Source organism: Salmo salar, chromosome 10, assembly GCF_965601325.2.
Source record: "Salmo salar chromosome 10, fSalSal1, whole genome shotgun sequence".
Lineage (NCBI taxonomy): Eukaryota > Metazoa > Chordata > Actinopteri > Salmoniformes > Salmonidae > Salmo > Salmo salar.
Genome location: NC_138300.1, coordinates 34,606,775 through 34,622,832, shown reverse-complemented (window position 1 = coordinate 34,622,832; position 16,058 = coordinate 34,606,775). Strand labels below are relative to the sequence as shown.

At 40.6% G+C, this 16,058-nt stretch overlaps 1 protein-coding gene across 2 annotated transcripts in view; it reads left to right on the top strand.

The window, feature by feature from the left end:
• The first annotated feature begins 925 nt into the window (after positions 1–925).
• Positions 926–16,058, top strand: part of LOC106560290 (UDP-N-acetylhexosamine pyrophosphorylase) — a 29,537-nt gene continuing 14,404 nt past the window's right edge. Inside the window, exons 1-5 of one of the 2 annotated variants that reach the window (XM_014123043.3) lie at positions 926–1,435; positions 2,442–2,775; positions 9,561–9,765; positions 14,991–15,166; positions 15,290–15,462. In XM_014123043.3, coding sequence (XP_013978518.1) covers positions 2,493–2,775; positions 9,561–9,765; positions 14,991–15,166; positions 15,290–15,462 — 837 coding nt within the window. In that variant the 5' untranslated portion in view covers positions 926–1,435; positions 2,442–2,492. The remainder of the gene's footprint in view (positions 1,436–2,441; positions 2,776–9,560; positions 9,766–14,990; positions 15,167–15,289; positions 15,463–16,058) is intronic. The other variant, XM_014123042.3, reaches the window with a different exon arrangement.

Genomic DNA, 16,058 nt, shown 5'->3' with positions numbered 1-16,058 from the left:
TTTAGTCTCCAATGTTTATTGAAAACATAAATACATTTGCACAATGAGCCCTTGTCTCGAATGCATCAGTATAGTTGTTGGTTAGCTAACTAGTGAATTCTAGCCATATTACCATAGATGTGCCATCAGTCAAACACCTCAAAGCAAGACATAGTATCAAGAACAAGATAAAAACTAAACGAGCCACCTCCAATTTCCATCATGGTAGCTTTTGTCATTGCTGATAGCGATCTGGCCATCCAGAATCACAGTGACACAGACTTCTGCCCCATTGACGTGCGTCATCGTCTTTGTGACGTTGTCAACTAATCCGTCTATTGGTGTTTTACGAGACAAATTAAATAAAATGTTATTGGTCGCATACACATATTTAGCAGATGTTATTGCGAGTGTAGCGAAATGCTTGTGTTCCTAGCTCCAACAGTGTAGTAATATCTAACAATACACAACAAGACACACTAATCTAGAAAGTAAAATTATGGAATTAAGAACCATAGAAATGTAGGAACAACTGATCTTCAGGTCGGAAAGTCAGAGTTCTCGAAAGATGCCCAATTTTCGGACTTGGAATTCCGAGTTGGATGACTGTTCAATCCGATGTTCCAGTTGTCTTGAACGCACTGAAGTCAGAGATTTTCGAGTTTCGAGTTCCCAGTTGATTTGAACGTGGAATATTCACATCATCGACTGACAGATTGCTATAACATGTGATGTGGTTAGCTGATACTTAAAATACCTTTCCAGGCGTTGTAAGATCTGACAGGTGTCAGCAACACCTGAGCAAAGGAATTCGCCAATTGTAATGCTGTCATGACCAGAAGTCTCACAAAACTCAGTTTTGGACAAGACTGACTTTATGACCAAAATAATCCTATTTACACTTTGTAGTCAATTTTGACAGTAGAATAAATGTTTCTGACTTATATCGATGCACATAGGGTGTTTTCGAAATAAGAAGTTGGTTTTAACTTTTAAATGTGAACTTCAACCGGGTATCAGAGTTGTTACGTCCCAAGGATCTCATTTAGACTTCTCCGTAATTAAAGTCAAACGTCACGTTTCTTCTTCTTCTCGTACCTGATTGGATGGATAGTTGTTGTCCCCTACAGATATGGGATCAGTCTACAGTTAAAAAATTACAAAGAATTATAACGACGGCAATTTTTCTCGTTGGATGGTCTCATAACTATTTTACTACCATAGTTGTCTGTTCATGGTTCATCTTTATGGTTAATCTAATCTTTCTCAGTTTGCTGACTTTTTCTTCAATACTGTAAAGGCAAAATGTAAGTGAGCTGCAGGGCGTTCCCATTCGACTCGAGTGCCACGTCAAAGCGATGTAGGAGGTGTACTCGAGGGGGCGGGGGGTGGCCAATACAAGAATCTGATGTTAGACGCTGTCCGGCCAAATTGATTCCTAGACACAGCGTTGAAGGTAAGCTTATATGAACTCACATTTCTAATATCTTAGCTACATTTACATCGAATAGTCTAGTTAGCCCCCCCAAAAAATATAAACCAGGTTTGTAGAATACGAGGTTTCAATTATCATCATTCACCCCCTAGCTTGAGGACCACAAATGGTATGATGATGATGATGATAGTCATCATTTAGTTAGGTTGCTAGCTAATATCCGTTTTTATTAGTTAACATAACAGAATTATGGCTCTATATGATAGTGTTAAATGTGTAGTATTACATTAGTTAGCTAACGTAGAAATAGCCTGCCTGGAAATAGATTTGGTGCATCAAAAAGGGACCTCTGTATCTATTGCATTTTAGAACACTTCCTATCTCTTGGATTGTCTGACGGGAAATGTTCTGTTTAGTGTCAACATAAGTAAACACCATTTGGTGTCCCGAGGATATGGATCTTGCCTGCTTATTACAGTAGACTAGGCTTCAAGATAAAGCAAATTTATGCCAGTATTGGGGTGGCAAATTGACTGCTCAGTTTCTGATGATGTAAATCAAAGGGGAAATGGTCAGATGGGCATGTAGTCTAGTTTGTAACAAGTCCCATACTGGAATGCCCTCATATGTACCTAATGAAGTCACCTAGCTAATGATTTGCTTGAAGTAACATGGCAGGCACACCCGTGTCATTATGGTACCACAGAGATCAATGATATACGTGTTGCCCATCTGTATGACTAAAATTAAGATAATACATTGTTCAATCTTTGTAGTCATAAATATGGTCATTGTTGAACCAGAGAGCTACCAACATCTATGTTTCTATTTAGAACAAGTGTATTGAAATTATGCCGTACAAGTGTTTTTATATCTGATGTGACTGAACCTCACAATACGTTTCCGTTGTATTGGGTGTGGTAGTTGTCAGAGGAGTTGTGCCCAGTAATGTGGTCAACCATCATGACTGTGTAGGCTAGTTACATATTCCTGACACTCACAACACTTTCCTATTCTGTTCTGGTAGATTTCCTAGAGGATATTATTTTAGCTCTAACCCAGCAGTGTGATCATTGTCATGGAGAGCACCAGAAGCAGACTGGCCCAGAGGCTAGCTGAAGCCGGCCAGTCTCACCTTGTGCAGTTCTGGGACGAGCTGACCCCCGAGCAGCAAGCTGAGATGACCTCTGACCTAGAAGCTATGGACTTCCAGGAGATCAACAAGTTCTTCCGCAGCGCCATGGAGGTGTCGCGCAGCAGCAAGCAGGAGAAGATGGACGCCCGCATGGAGCCGGTGCCCAGGGAGGTGTTGGGCAGCGTGACCAGGGACAGAGACTGCCTCAAGGACTGGGAAGAGAAGGGTGAGTCGGCTGGTACAGGGCTTCCCATTTTTGGGGGGGGTTGTTGGGACAAGACCAGGATCAAGTACTGTATGTCAAATACATGAAAACTCCAATCTTGATTTAGCTTGGAGTTGGCACTTTTGTGACTCAGTCATAATGATGCATTACTTCAGCAAAGCCTGAAGCAGTTTCTATTTAGCTTTATAAACAGGAGCTTATTTCATTCAAGGGATTAAAGTCCACCGATTTACCACACCTCAATTATTTTATATGCTACCAGGAAGTGAAACAGGCAGACAGGGAAATCGTATCAGGTTTTATGGTGTGTGATATGTTTTATAGAGTAGGTATATATTCTGATTGTGTGTGTGTGTGTGTGTGTGTGTGTGTGTGTGTGGTGTGTGTGTGTGTGTGTGTGTGTGTGTGTGTGTGTGTGTGTGTGTGTGTGTGTGTGTGTGTGTGTGTGTGTTGGTCTTCTAAGTTACACAAGGGCATAAACTGAGGTCAAACCTTATGCAACACTCCCAGGTAGTGGGATGATCATTTCTGCAGGGCTACTGAAACTAACTCATCTAACATGTCTCTGGTAAACCACTTCAAACAGCACAGTGACAGGCAGCAGCATGGAGGATTTACTGGGATCAGATAATGCCAATCCTGAGGTTAAACAAGACCTGGCAACCCTTAGGGTAAAGGGGGTAAACCATGATGGCTTGTGATGTTGAAATGGCTAAGTGGGGTCCTGGCTTGTATTTCACAAAGCACCGTCAGTGAGTTAGCCATCTAACGACTAGAAATGCATGATATATCGGTAAGCATATCGGAATCGGCCGATATTAGCAAAAACCGCTGATGTGCAAAATCGATGTCAAAGCTGACGTGCATACCTATATAACGTAGGTAGATGATGTAATGACGCCACAAAAAATACAGTGCTACACAGAACAAAGGCAGAAAAATACTAAGCGCACTTCGAACAACTAACAAGTTCAAGTCGAGCAGTCATTTGAAAGAGTAAAAACATTTTCAGCAAGACAACTCAAAGGCGAAATCCATTAATGCCAAGATAATGGATTTCGTTGCCCTTGAGAATCAATCGTTCTCTGTCGTGGATGATGTTGGCATTAGCCGACTGGTCGAGCACCTCAAGCCCCGGTACACAATACCAAGTAGGTGCTACGTTTCAGATGTTGCCCTACCAGAGTTGCACACTATTGTTGAAACGCACATCCCTGGGCTACTTGCTTTGGGTGTCACTGCTATTAGATTCACGACTGACATTTGGACCAGTGACGTCAGCCCCATGAGAATGCTGAGTCTGACAGCACAGTGAGTTGACAAGGATTTCGTACTGTGGAAAGCCGTATTGCATGCTCAAGAATGTGCTGGTTCTCATACCGCTGCTGCAATTTTAATGGCATTTGAGAACATGTTTGAAACTTGGAAACATGAACACACTCCTAGCTCCATTCGATCAACTAACTCGAGAAATAAGCTAATCAACTGCATCTGAAGCAGACATGGCATTGAAACGCCTGCTCAACAAAACTGTTGACACAGACCGTGGGGTTAAAACTTGCAAAACTACTCTACAAGAGGCTGTGAACAAGAGATTCGGTGGCATTCTCTCTGAGCCTCTACTGTCGCCACCATGCTCGATGCTAGGTACAAGGACCGCTACTTTGATGCAGACAAGAAACAGGATTTACGTGAAATATTAGAGCCCGCTGGTCAAGATCGAAACGGACACAGTGACAGTGCACACCGAGGAAGAGAGGCCACGGACAGACAGAGCTGAAACTTCACTGCTTAACATGTATGATGAAATCCTGGTTGAGACGAAACAAATGAAACAGCACAGCAACTAAGTGAAAGATAGGTTTTGATTGTTTTACTGGTAATGGGGACATGTGTAAATGCCAACAATAACTTTGTTAAAACTATTTAATTGTACTAGAATGCTTTAAAGGCCGCTAAAATGTTAAATATCAGTATCAGTTTTTTTGGCAAGGAAAGTATCGGCCAAAAATTTGTCGGTGCATCCCTACTAACGACACTTATAACTCTTAACACTCTGATTCATAATGAAAGCTGAAATATGGGTTTATTGAGAACATCAATTCAGTCACACCATTCCCTTGTCCAGTTTCTCATTCTTCATGATCTAGGAAATATGGAGTTGTTTGAGAAATTTAACTGGCGTAGCCTTGTGAAATAGACTACTTCCTTGGAGTAAAACCTCTGAATGTTTATCAGGCCTGACCTGTAGCTGGGGATGTCCAGCCTGAGGGATGAAGGAGGAGAAAAGCGGGAGCTTCTGGTTCTGTTTGGGACATAAATGGGGTGCTGCTCACTGCGCCCTCACTCATGCGGTCATCCAGCTCTCTGTGTGTGTGTGTGTGCGTGTGCGTGTGTGTGTGTGTCAGGGCAGCCATTATCTACAGCAGCAAGCTAAGGATACATACACCCCAGGGTGCGTATGAGTCAGGATAGCCAAAGCCTACAATAGCACCTCCCAGTCAACTCTCAATGACTTAGGACCCTTGTGTGTACGTGGTGTGTGCGTATTTGTGGACTAATCACTGACTCACATAGCAACAGTTTATTGTAAGATAAAGTAGAGCTGTATAATAAAGGTCTTGTTGACCTGGTATGTTTAGATAGAGATTGACTGACTGTAATTGAACTATGGGTTATTCTGAGTTTATCTTGCTGTTTCACCTGCAATGATTATCAGAACTCCTTGCCAAGGTAGATTATACTTTAGCCATAAAAATTCCATAGTGTTCTTGAGTTTTGGCAACCATCACAAGTACGTTTAGTTTGAGTTATATTGCTTGAATAAGCTATAGGCCTATTGTTTGTACCATATTTCATAGTTCTACAGTTGCCATGGTTCCCTAGCAGGAGCCTAAGCAGAGGGCTCCTGTACATTTTTGTGAATGTTTTTAATTTATGGCATTTTTTTTACTTTTGTTTTTTAAGAATGAACAATTAATATGTAAGGGATAAATGGCGATGTTCTGTACATTACCTTATGCCTTTTCGGAGTTCATTTTTCCAAGGTAATGTACAGAATGTAGGCATTTATCCCGCTTATACCATAATTGCCAAATAAAACAATATGAAAGCACACATTTACCGGTATAAATAGTTTTTTTTTTGTAAATCTATACATTTTTTATATGCAAATTCCTACTTATCTTTTGGTTGCTAGAGACGCTACCCAGTCGTTCATTCTTTATGTTCCGTTGCCATACTCGCTGGTAAAGTTCTTATCCCTTGCTTGAATAGCCAGCTAGCGACGGCTAACACAATCACGACAGCCAGAATAACAGCAAAGTTGCTGTTTTTTTATTGATATTCATTTGGATACATCCATAACAATGAGCTGATTAATGCCCGATTTTTGCCTGGCATAGCTAGAAAAGTTTGCCTTCTCATCAGGACACTTGACACTGTTCATTACGAGGAGCTTGCATTGCTAGAAGCTAACTAATTAATTTGTTGCTAGCAAACCTGAATAATAAAAAAATCAGTTGGTGAAAACAGCTGGTCAAACTAAATGTGGGAGGAATTGACACCATAGCGCCACTTGCGTCATGACTGCAACAGTAGGAACCAGAGAAATTCATGTTCATCAATCACTACGTTGTTAGCTAGCTAAGTTTTTGTTTAAATTTAATTTTTTTACTTTTTCTTGTTGATCCTGTGTTTACAATGTATCCAATTTCCGTTTGTGTGGTTGTTGGTTTAGCTTTCTGTAACTTTGTAGCAAGTACGGTCTGCATGTGTAGGCTCTTATTGCATCCTGTGTGTGTGCGTGTGTGTGTGTGTGTGTCTCACATTCCGTGTTGTGTCATGCATATGAACAGCTAAGGAGTCATGCTATATTGGACATACACCACACCCCCTTGGGCCTTACTGCTTAATTATACCATCAAATTGTTGAATTCTTGTTTCTGATTGGCTTGAAGGGCATTCTAGAGCGTGCATTAGTTCCGTATTTGCACGGTAGAATTCAACGGCGATAGAACATGTAAGAATGAACTATGTCCAAGCTGCTTTTGAAAGCAAAAGTCTAATTGAAAACCGTTATTAAATTGTTGAGTGCGATTTTCCAAATGGCAAGCTAGGACTTATTTTGGTTAGCTAAACTAGCAAGTCTATTTGTTTGGTACCAAGGCAACTACTGTAGCACGCTATCTAGTTAACTTGCTACGTCAGTGGATGTTGAATACATTTCTAGTAACAAATGAGGCAAAGATTTTTATAACTAAACCAAGATAGACCACTGCCTGTCGTTTCCAGTGGGCAGAACAAGCAAGGAGGTGGGCAGAGCCAAGCTCGCGCTAGTGAGATCCTATTGGCCCGTTCTAGCATACATCTGCATATTTACATTAGGGAATGTTTACTCTGTGAAATGCGCGTGTGCAATAACTCAATTCGACTTTGCACTTCTTCTAAACAACGCAATTTTTAAATTATTTGGTAAAGGCTGAAGTCTATAAAACTTAGTCCACTCTGTTCATAACAGATTCTAGTTTTGGAAACAGAAATTTTCATCGATGAGAAAATTTGCACAATGTAGGCCAAAATCCATCTCATTCCATCTTCTAACCACTGCCCGCCAGTGGGCTTCATCTCACTACCATATTTGCTAGTCAGTGGAAACGTCAAGCGGATGCTTCATATTTATATATCCAGTGAAATATCTGTCTCATTGTTCTGTGGTAGAGGTGTGCAGTGATGAGGATTGTGGGGAGGGCATAATTACAAGGCTGCTCTTGAATTATTATTGAAATGTGGAGTGGTTTCTGGAACCATGTAACTGTCATCCAAGTGGGTGCTTAATTTTGTTTGTCGTGAAGGAGTAGCTAGCTAGTTACAGTTGAAGTCGGAAGTTTACATACACTTAGGTTGGAGTCATTAAAACTAGTTTTTCAACGACTCCACACATTTCTTGTTAACAAACTAGTTTTGGCAAGTCGGTTAGGACATCTACTTTGTGCATGACACATCATTTTTCCAACAATTGTTTACAGACAGATTATTTCACTTATAATTCACTAATCACAATTCCAGTGGGTCAGAAGTTTACGTACACTAAGTTGAATGTGCCTTTTTAAACAGCTTGGAAAATTCCAGAAAATGATGTCATGGCTTTAGAAGCTTCTGATAGGCTAATTGACATAGTTTGAGTCAATTGGAGATGTACCTGTGGATGTATTTCAAGGCCGACCTTCAAACTCAGTGACTCTTTGCTTGACATCATGGGGAAATCAAATGAAATCAGCAAAGACCTCAGAAAACAAATTGTAGACCTCCACAAGTCTGGTTTATCCTTGGGAGCAATTTCCAAATGCCTGAAGGTACCACGTTCATCTGTACAAACAATAGTACGCAAGTATAAACACCATGGGACCACGCAGCCGTCATACCGCTCAAGAAGGAGACGAGTTCTGTCTATGAGAGATGAACGTACTTTAGTGCGAAAAGTGCAAATCAATCTCAGAAGAACAGCAAAGGACCTTGTGAAGATGCTGGAGGAAACAGGTGCAAAAGTATCTATATCCACAGTAAACGAGTCCTATATCAACATAACCTGAAAGGCCGCTCAGCAAGGAAGAAGCCACTGCTCCGAAACCGCCATAAAAAAGCCAGACTACGGTTTGCAACTGCACATGGGGACAAATATCGTACTTTTTGGAGAAATAATGACCATCGTTATGTTTGGAGGAAAAAGGGGGAGGCTTGCAAGCTGAAGTACACCATCCCAACCGTGAAGCATGGGGGTAGCAGCATCATGTTGTTGGGGTGCTCTGCTGCAGGAGGGACTGGTGCACTTCACAAAATAGATGGCATCATGAGGTAGGGGAAATTATGTGGATATATTGAAGCAACATCTCAAGACATCAGTCAGGAAGTTAAAGCTTGGTCGCAAATGGGTCTTCCAAATGGACAATGACCCCAAGCATACTTCCAAAATTGTGGCAAAATGGCTTAAGGACAACAAATTCAAGGTATTGGAGTGGCCATCACAAAACCCTGACCTCAATCCTATAGGAAATTTGTGGGAAGAGCTGAAAAAGCATGTGCGCGCAAGGAGGCCTACAAACCTGACTCAGTTACACCAGCTCTGTCAGGAGGAATGGACCAAAATTCACCTAACTTATTGTGGAAGGCTACCAGAAACGTTTGACCCAAGTTAAACAATTTAAAGGCAATGCTACCAAATACTAATTGAGTGTATGTAAACTTCTGACCCACTGGGAATGTGATGAAAGAAATAAAAGCTGAAATAAATCATTCTCTCTACTATTATTCTGACATTTCACATTCTTAAAATAAAGTGGTGATCTTAACTGACCTAAGACAGGGAATTTATACTAGGATTAAATGTCAGGAATTGTGAAACTGAGTTTAAATGTATTTGGCAAAGGTGTATGTAAACTTCCGACTTCAACTGTACCTACTACAAGGTACATGGACTGCAGTGGCTTAGCTCAAACTTAAACTGACTGAGTTCTACTACGGAAAAGACCGAGACAGTGGGACACCTTTGAGACAGCGCTTCCTGCCTGCCTCTGGACTTTCTCTCCCAGCTTGACCACCTCTCTCAGATGAATATTCAAGCCATGAACTTTGTAATAACTGTCCATCTCATGTGGTTTTTCTAAATATTTTTTTTTGTCCTTTGAAGCGCTTTGAGATTCTGTGAAATTTGAATTCATTTATCTTTACATGTTGTAAAATAAATGATTGTTTTTGTAAATTAACTGTTGTTCTATTGTCGCTCCCAGGTTTCCGGTGTATCTCCCAGAGCAGCGTGGCTGTTCTCCTGCTAGCGGGCGGCCAGGGGACCAGGCTGGGGGTTTCCTACCCTAAAGGCATGTACGACGTGGGCCTGCCCTCCCACAAGACCCTGTTCCAGATCCAGGCAGAAAGGATACTGAGGCTGCAACAGCTGGCAGAACAGAGACATGGAGCCAAGTGCTGCATCCCCTGGTGAGAGTGGGACTGGTAGATAAGGGCATAATGATACACTATGGGGGATATACTGTATAGAACATACAGCAAACTGACCACAAAGCACTGTTTCCCAATCCATTCCTGAGGAGCCCATTTTTGTTTTAGCCCCATTTGTGAAATCACAAACAAGCCATACAATGTTTTTATTGTATCAAAAATAAGTTTTTATGTTCCCCCTCTGTTCTCCAGTTTCATCTGTCTGATTATTTACTAGACCTAGATAAGGATCCTTCAGAAAGTATTCACACCCCTTGTCTTTTTCCACATTTTGTTGTTACACAGTGGGGTTTAAAATGGATTTTTCATTTTTTTGTCAACGATGTACACAAAATACTCAAAGTGGATGGAAACTTCTAATATTTGTAAAATACTCTTATCTTGATTAGCTAAGTATTCAACCCCCTGATTCGGCACATGTTAGAATCCCCTTCGGCAGTGATTACAGCTCTGAGTCTTTCTGGGTAAGTCTCTAAGAGCTTTCCACACCTGGATTGTGCAACATTTGCTCATTTATTATTTTCAAAATTCTTCAAGCTCTGTCAAATTGGTGGTGGATCATTGCTAGGCAACCATTCTCAGGTCTTTCCATAGATTTTTAAGCAGATTTAAGTCAAAACTGTAAGTTGGCCAACTCCAGTGGTAAGCAACTCCAGTGTAGATTTGGCTTTAGGTTATTGTCCTGCTTAAAGGTGAATTTGGTGGAAAGCAGACTGGACCAGGTTTTTCGTGAGGATTTTGCCTGTGTTTAGCTCCCCAAAAACGTTTTTGCAGTATTTAGTGCCTTGCTGCAAACAGGATGCCTGTTTTGGAATAATTTTATTCTGTACAGGCTTTCCTCATTTCACTCTGTCAATTAGCTTAGTATTGCGCAGTAACTAAAATGTTGTTGATCCATCCTCAGTTCTCTCTTATCACAGCCATTCAACTCTGTAACTGTTTTAAAAGTCACCATTGGCCTCATGGTGAAATCCCTGAGCAGTTTCCTTCCTCTCCTGCAACTGAGTTAAGAAGGACACCTGTATCTTTGTAGTGACTGGGTGTATTGATACACCATCCCAAGTGTAATTAATAACTTCACCATGGTCAAAGGGATATTGAATGTATGGTTATTTTTATTTTTTTACCCTTCTACCAATAGGTGCCTTTCATTGCGAGGCATTGGAAAACCTCCCTGGTCTTTGTGGTTGAATTTGTGTTTGAAATTCACTGCTCGACTGAGGGACCTTACAATTATGTGTGAGGTACAGAGATGAGGCAGTCATTCAACAATCATGTTAAACACTTATTGCACACAGTGAGTCAATGCAATTTATTATTTGAGTTGTTAAGCACATTTTGTTTTTCTCCTGAACTTATGTATGCTTGCCATAACAAAGGGGTGAATACCTATTGACTCAAGACATTTCATCTTTACATTTTTTATTAATTTGTAAACATTTCGAAAACCATAATTCCACTTTGACATTATTGTGTGTGTGTGTGTGTGTGTGTGTGGGCCAGTGACTAAAAATCTAAATTGAATCAATTTTAAATTCGGGCTGTAAACAACAAAATGTGGAAAAAGATAAGGGGTATGAATACTTTATGAAGGCGCTCACCTGTATCTATCAAGGAAGTGGTTTAATCCCAGAAGGAGCAGGATTATAATTCCCTGTGGAGTAGATGAAGGAAGTCATTAAGACGATTCAGGAGTGGGTTGACGGAAGGAGACGTCTTGCTGGCATCCAGGGTTGGGCCGGGCTCTGTCTGTAATTAAGGTCAGGAGTCAGGACAAAGGGCTCACCATGAGATGCCAGGTGACATTCATTCCAGTCATAAGGAAGTACTTCTGGTTTTGTCAAGTCATGGGTGGTCAGTGTCGTTGAAGATGAGGCCTTTTTCTTTCTCTTTTCTCATCAGCATGGCATTATTTCTATTACAGCATATTGGATGACTGTCATTCGTATTCCATTCACCCAGTTCAATGTAACATTGATAGGATTAGGCTACTACATGATACTCTAATTTTCCCTATACCCATCATGACGTTTCTACAACCTAGCCTATGAAAGTTACCAACGTATGTGCACACAGTTCGAGAAATGTTTTTGAGGTGAGACAGTGGCACATGCAATACCGGCTTGCACGCTCTTGCCTGCATCTAGCTGATATAGGGTGTAATCATTAGTCCAACAGTTGCAAATGAGAGTTTCTATTGGACAAATTCAGCTGTTTATCCCCGTTTTGTTCCGTTTGCTTCCGTTTTAAGAAACGTTTTTCAACAGAATTGGCGGAATGAATACATACCTGATCACGCTTAAACACAGTTCACTTTCATAGCAGCCACATTGTATTCCTTCTCGCGTTCTCCTCCTCTCACCTTTTCCCTTTTTTTGTGTACTTCAATGCACAATACATCAGCTGTATGTGACCAGGTGAAAAACCTTTCCAAGGCAAACCATATCATAACCGTTACACACAGCCTACATCATTGTCACCATATTAGCTAAAGTAACGTTATAGTCAACATAGCTAATAGAACTAACGCGTTAGTAAACCCGCTAAAATCATGCAGTAACGTTAGTGTGAAGGTAAGCTTTTGGTTTTTGGTCATTAAGCAGTTTATACTGGTGGGCCCCAGTGGCAATAAATTATTAAAACCAAAATCTTACCTTGAATTGGAGGAGTTCCAGTGTTGTGTTGAATAGTCATAGCCAACTTGCTAACATGGCATCCATCTTTTTGAGTAGGCTAAATTAGCTAGCTGCATTTGCTAGCTAAAGAAGTGAAACTGAAAGTAAAAAAATCTCTTGCTTCTCCATTTTGGAATAAATATATTTTTCAAAACTGTTCAACTATTGTCTTTCGCTCTCTGAGTCAACTACTCACCACATTTTATGCACTGTAGTGCTAGCTAGCTATAGCTTATGCTTTCAGTACTAGATTTATTCTCTGATCCTTTGATTGGGTGGACAACATGTCAGTTCATGCTGCAAGAGCTCTGATAGGTTGGAGGACGTCCTCCAGAAGTTGTCATAATTACTGTGTAAGTCTGGAATGGGGGTGAGAACAATGAGCCTCCTAGGTTTTGAATTCAATTCAATTTACCCAGAGGAGGATGGAAGCTAGCTGTAGATCTTCATGGCAAATTAGTTCGTTTTAATAAATTATTTGGTGATGTGATTTATATTTTAGTATAGTTTTATCGAAAAAGGATAACTTTAACAAACTTTTTTTTTTATGAAATTCACTGCGGAGGATGAACATCCCCTGTTGTTCATTAGTGCTGAGGGATTAGTGCTTTTTGGGTTTGGTTTTGGTTGAGTTTATATATATATATATATATATATATATATATATATATATATATATATATATATATATATATTTTAAACAATAATAAATACATTGTGGGTTCAATGCTGTAACACAGAATAAAACAATTGATGGTGAGTGACTGCTCATTACTGTCACTTATTAGGCTATAACCATCTTATTTACTTTACTTAAGTAAAATATTCAATCAGGTTGTCAGGTAGAGATACCGACGCAACCGCTCTCTATCCCCCTCGTGTTTCTCTATCGCTCTTCCTTTCCATGTCTGTCTACCGGCCCCACAGGCTTGCCCGAAGAACCAATGAGAGCAGGCGCAATGGATTCTGCTCATTGTAGTTAATTAGCATGTTGTCTGCGCTTAATTGGTTATTTAAAAAAACAAAAATAAACAGACATTTCAGTTAATGTTCATAGAAATAAAATGAATTAATGGTACGAAGAACGTACGAAGAAAAAATAAATAATAATAATTATGAAATGTATGCATTCACTACTGTAAGTCGCTCTGGATAAGAGCATCTGCTAAATGACTAAAATGTAAATGTAATGGGTTGCACCTCCATCACTCGGTCATGTCGTTGCCATGTTGATGCTCGGGGGCTAAGGACTGTTTGGTCTAAATTACACTATAGGGGCTTGGCAATACGATAACATTAGTGAAGTAGACACATTTAGTAGGAATCAACTTTCCCATCATGTCAAATTTACTTTAGACAAATGGCAATTATGTCATTAGCTAGCAAAGTTTGTACAAAATAGCTAGCAATGCTAACGTTAGCTAGCTAAAATCTGGAGGCCCCCCCTTAATCTTAGCTAGCTAAAGTTATACTGCATCTAAAGTCAATCTGGCGTCATAAAAATAAAGACAAAAGGTTTTCCTACAATTTATTTATTTATTTATTTTTCTTAAGAAACGTCAGTGTGTTTTCAAGCCACGGTATTGCACTTTAGACCATTGAGGGTGCATTGAGTAGAGTGCTCATTCGGGCATCAGTCCTAAAACGAACTGTTTTAAAACAATATTGTGACGCAACCCATCAATAGAACAGACTTAGAAGCTCTTACCCTGCCAATTTGACTGGTAAACTCATGGGTACACTCGCAATGGCTGCCTTGTATTGTGATACAATCATATCCATGCTTTTTTGGAATGGTCTATCAACTGATGCTGGATTGCCATGGTAATGCAGAATGTTAATTCAAATGATGCTAATTGATGTGTAATGTAGTTTTAGTAATGTCAGTTGAATTGACTCAACAAATCACAATACAGATTGAAGGGTACACTTCCTGCTTTTACTTGCATGGGTCTAGGTCGAAAATATACCGGTTACGATAACGTCCTCACAAATCTGGGATCAGCGCCATTGTTAACTACCAGTGCTGTTTTTAACTAGCATAGCTGGTCCCATTTTTGCAAAGAGTTATGGGTTATTAGAATCCCATTGTCTTAACCTTTCATCTTCAACCTAGGCGTGGGTACACTCAAGATGTCTGCCAGTCCAACCATTATTCCATCATTGACTTGAATTGAGACGCTCTTTCTAGTCATTCTATTCTGTGGGTTTTTAACCACATTGCCACCATGTCTTTTTAGCTTTAGTCAGATCAGAGCATTCAGATGTTAAAATTCATCTGGATGAAAATGTTAGCCTAATCTGGCAATGTGGATTATGAATAAAAGTTATTTTATGGGACTTCTTATGAGTCACTGACACTGTGAAAAGTCAAACTTTTGATTTAAAAAAAACAAACAATTTAAGCACTGTCTTGAGAGTTGTATTAGTCTTGAATCAAACCCAATGTATCACCCCATTCTCCCTGTGCATAATGACCAGTGAATGAATGAATCATGAACTGAATTGTACCTCCAAATTTCCCCCTAGGTACATCATGACGAGCGGCCGAACCATGGAGTCAACTAAAACGTTTTTTTCGCGCCACAGCTACTTTGGGTTGTGCAAAGACAACGTGATATTCTTCCAGCAGGGCATGCTGCCTGCCATGGACTACAATGGCAAGATCATCCTGGAGAGCAAAAACAAGCTGGCCATGGCCCCAGGTACATAACCTAACGTGTGTTGGTGCGTGCATGTCTGTGTATTTTAGATGATAACAGGGGTCTCGTGTGTGTGTGTGTGTGTGTGTGTGTGTGTGTGTGTGTGTGTGTGTGTGTGTGTTTCAGATGGTAACGGGGGTCTTTACAGAGCTCTGGGTACCCAGGGGATCGTGGAGGACATGGATCGGAGGGGGGTCAAGTTCATCCATGTCTACTGTGTGGACAACATCCTGGTTAAAGTAGCAGACCCTGCCTTTGTTGGCTTCTGTGTCCAGAAAGGAGGAGACTGTGGGGCTAAGGTTAGTAGCCCTCTGTCTCTTTCTCACTGGATTTCTTTTTTTATTTCTTTCTCTCTCTAGCTGTCTCTCTCTGCCCTCTTCTGTGTCTCTCGACTGGGGGCCAAAGGTGACTCACCAAATGTAATCCAATACTCTTAAATTACTTCCTTCCTTTTCTCTCAGTATATCCTAAATTGGTTTCCTCCCCTGTTCCCCGCTCCCTCTAAGCCAATGTTCACAAAGGCTTTGAACTGAAAGCAATATGGTTGGTCACTTTTGAATAAGAAGGAAGAAATTAAAATTAATTTAGACCAATTCTTGATCTCCTGGTTGTTCATCTCCTGTTATCCAATACCAGACCAGGATGTAGTCTTGGTTCTATATGTTCAGTGAAGGTGTGTTTTGACTGTGTTTCGATAAGAGAGTGTGATTGAGGGGATCATGTTAAACTGGCCCGGGTGGGCGGAGTTTGCAACGAGTAAAAACGAATTGCATTTGTTTTGGAAACGCGCTGCCTCCTGGGTGTGAGCCGAGCGCCCCTCTGGCCGTTGGTGAAGTAGGCTCAAACAAAAGTGACTTAGGTTAAGCAAAAGTGACTTAGGTTAAGAGTGATGAGT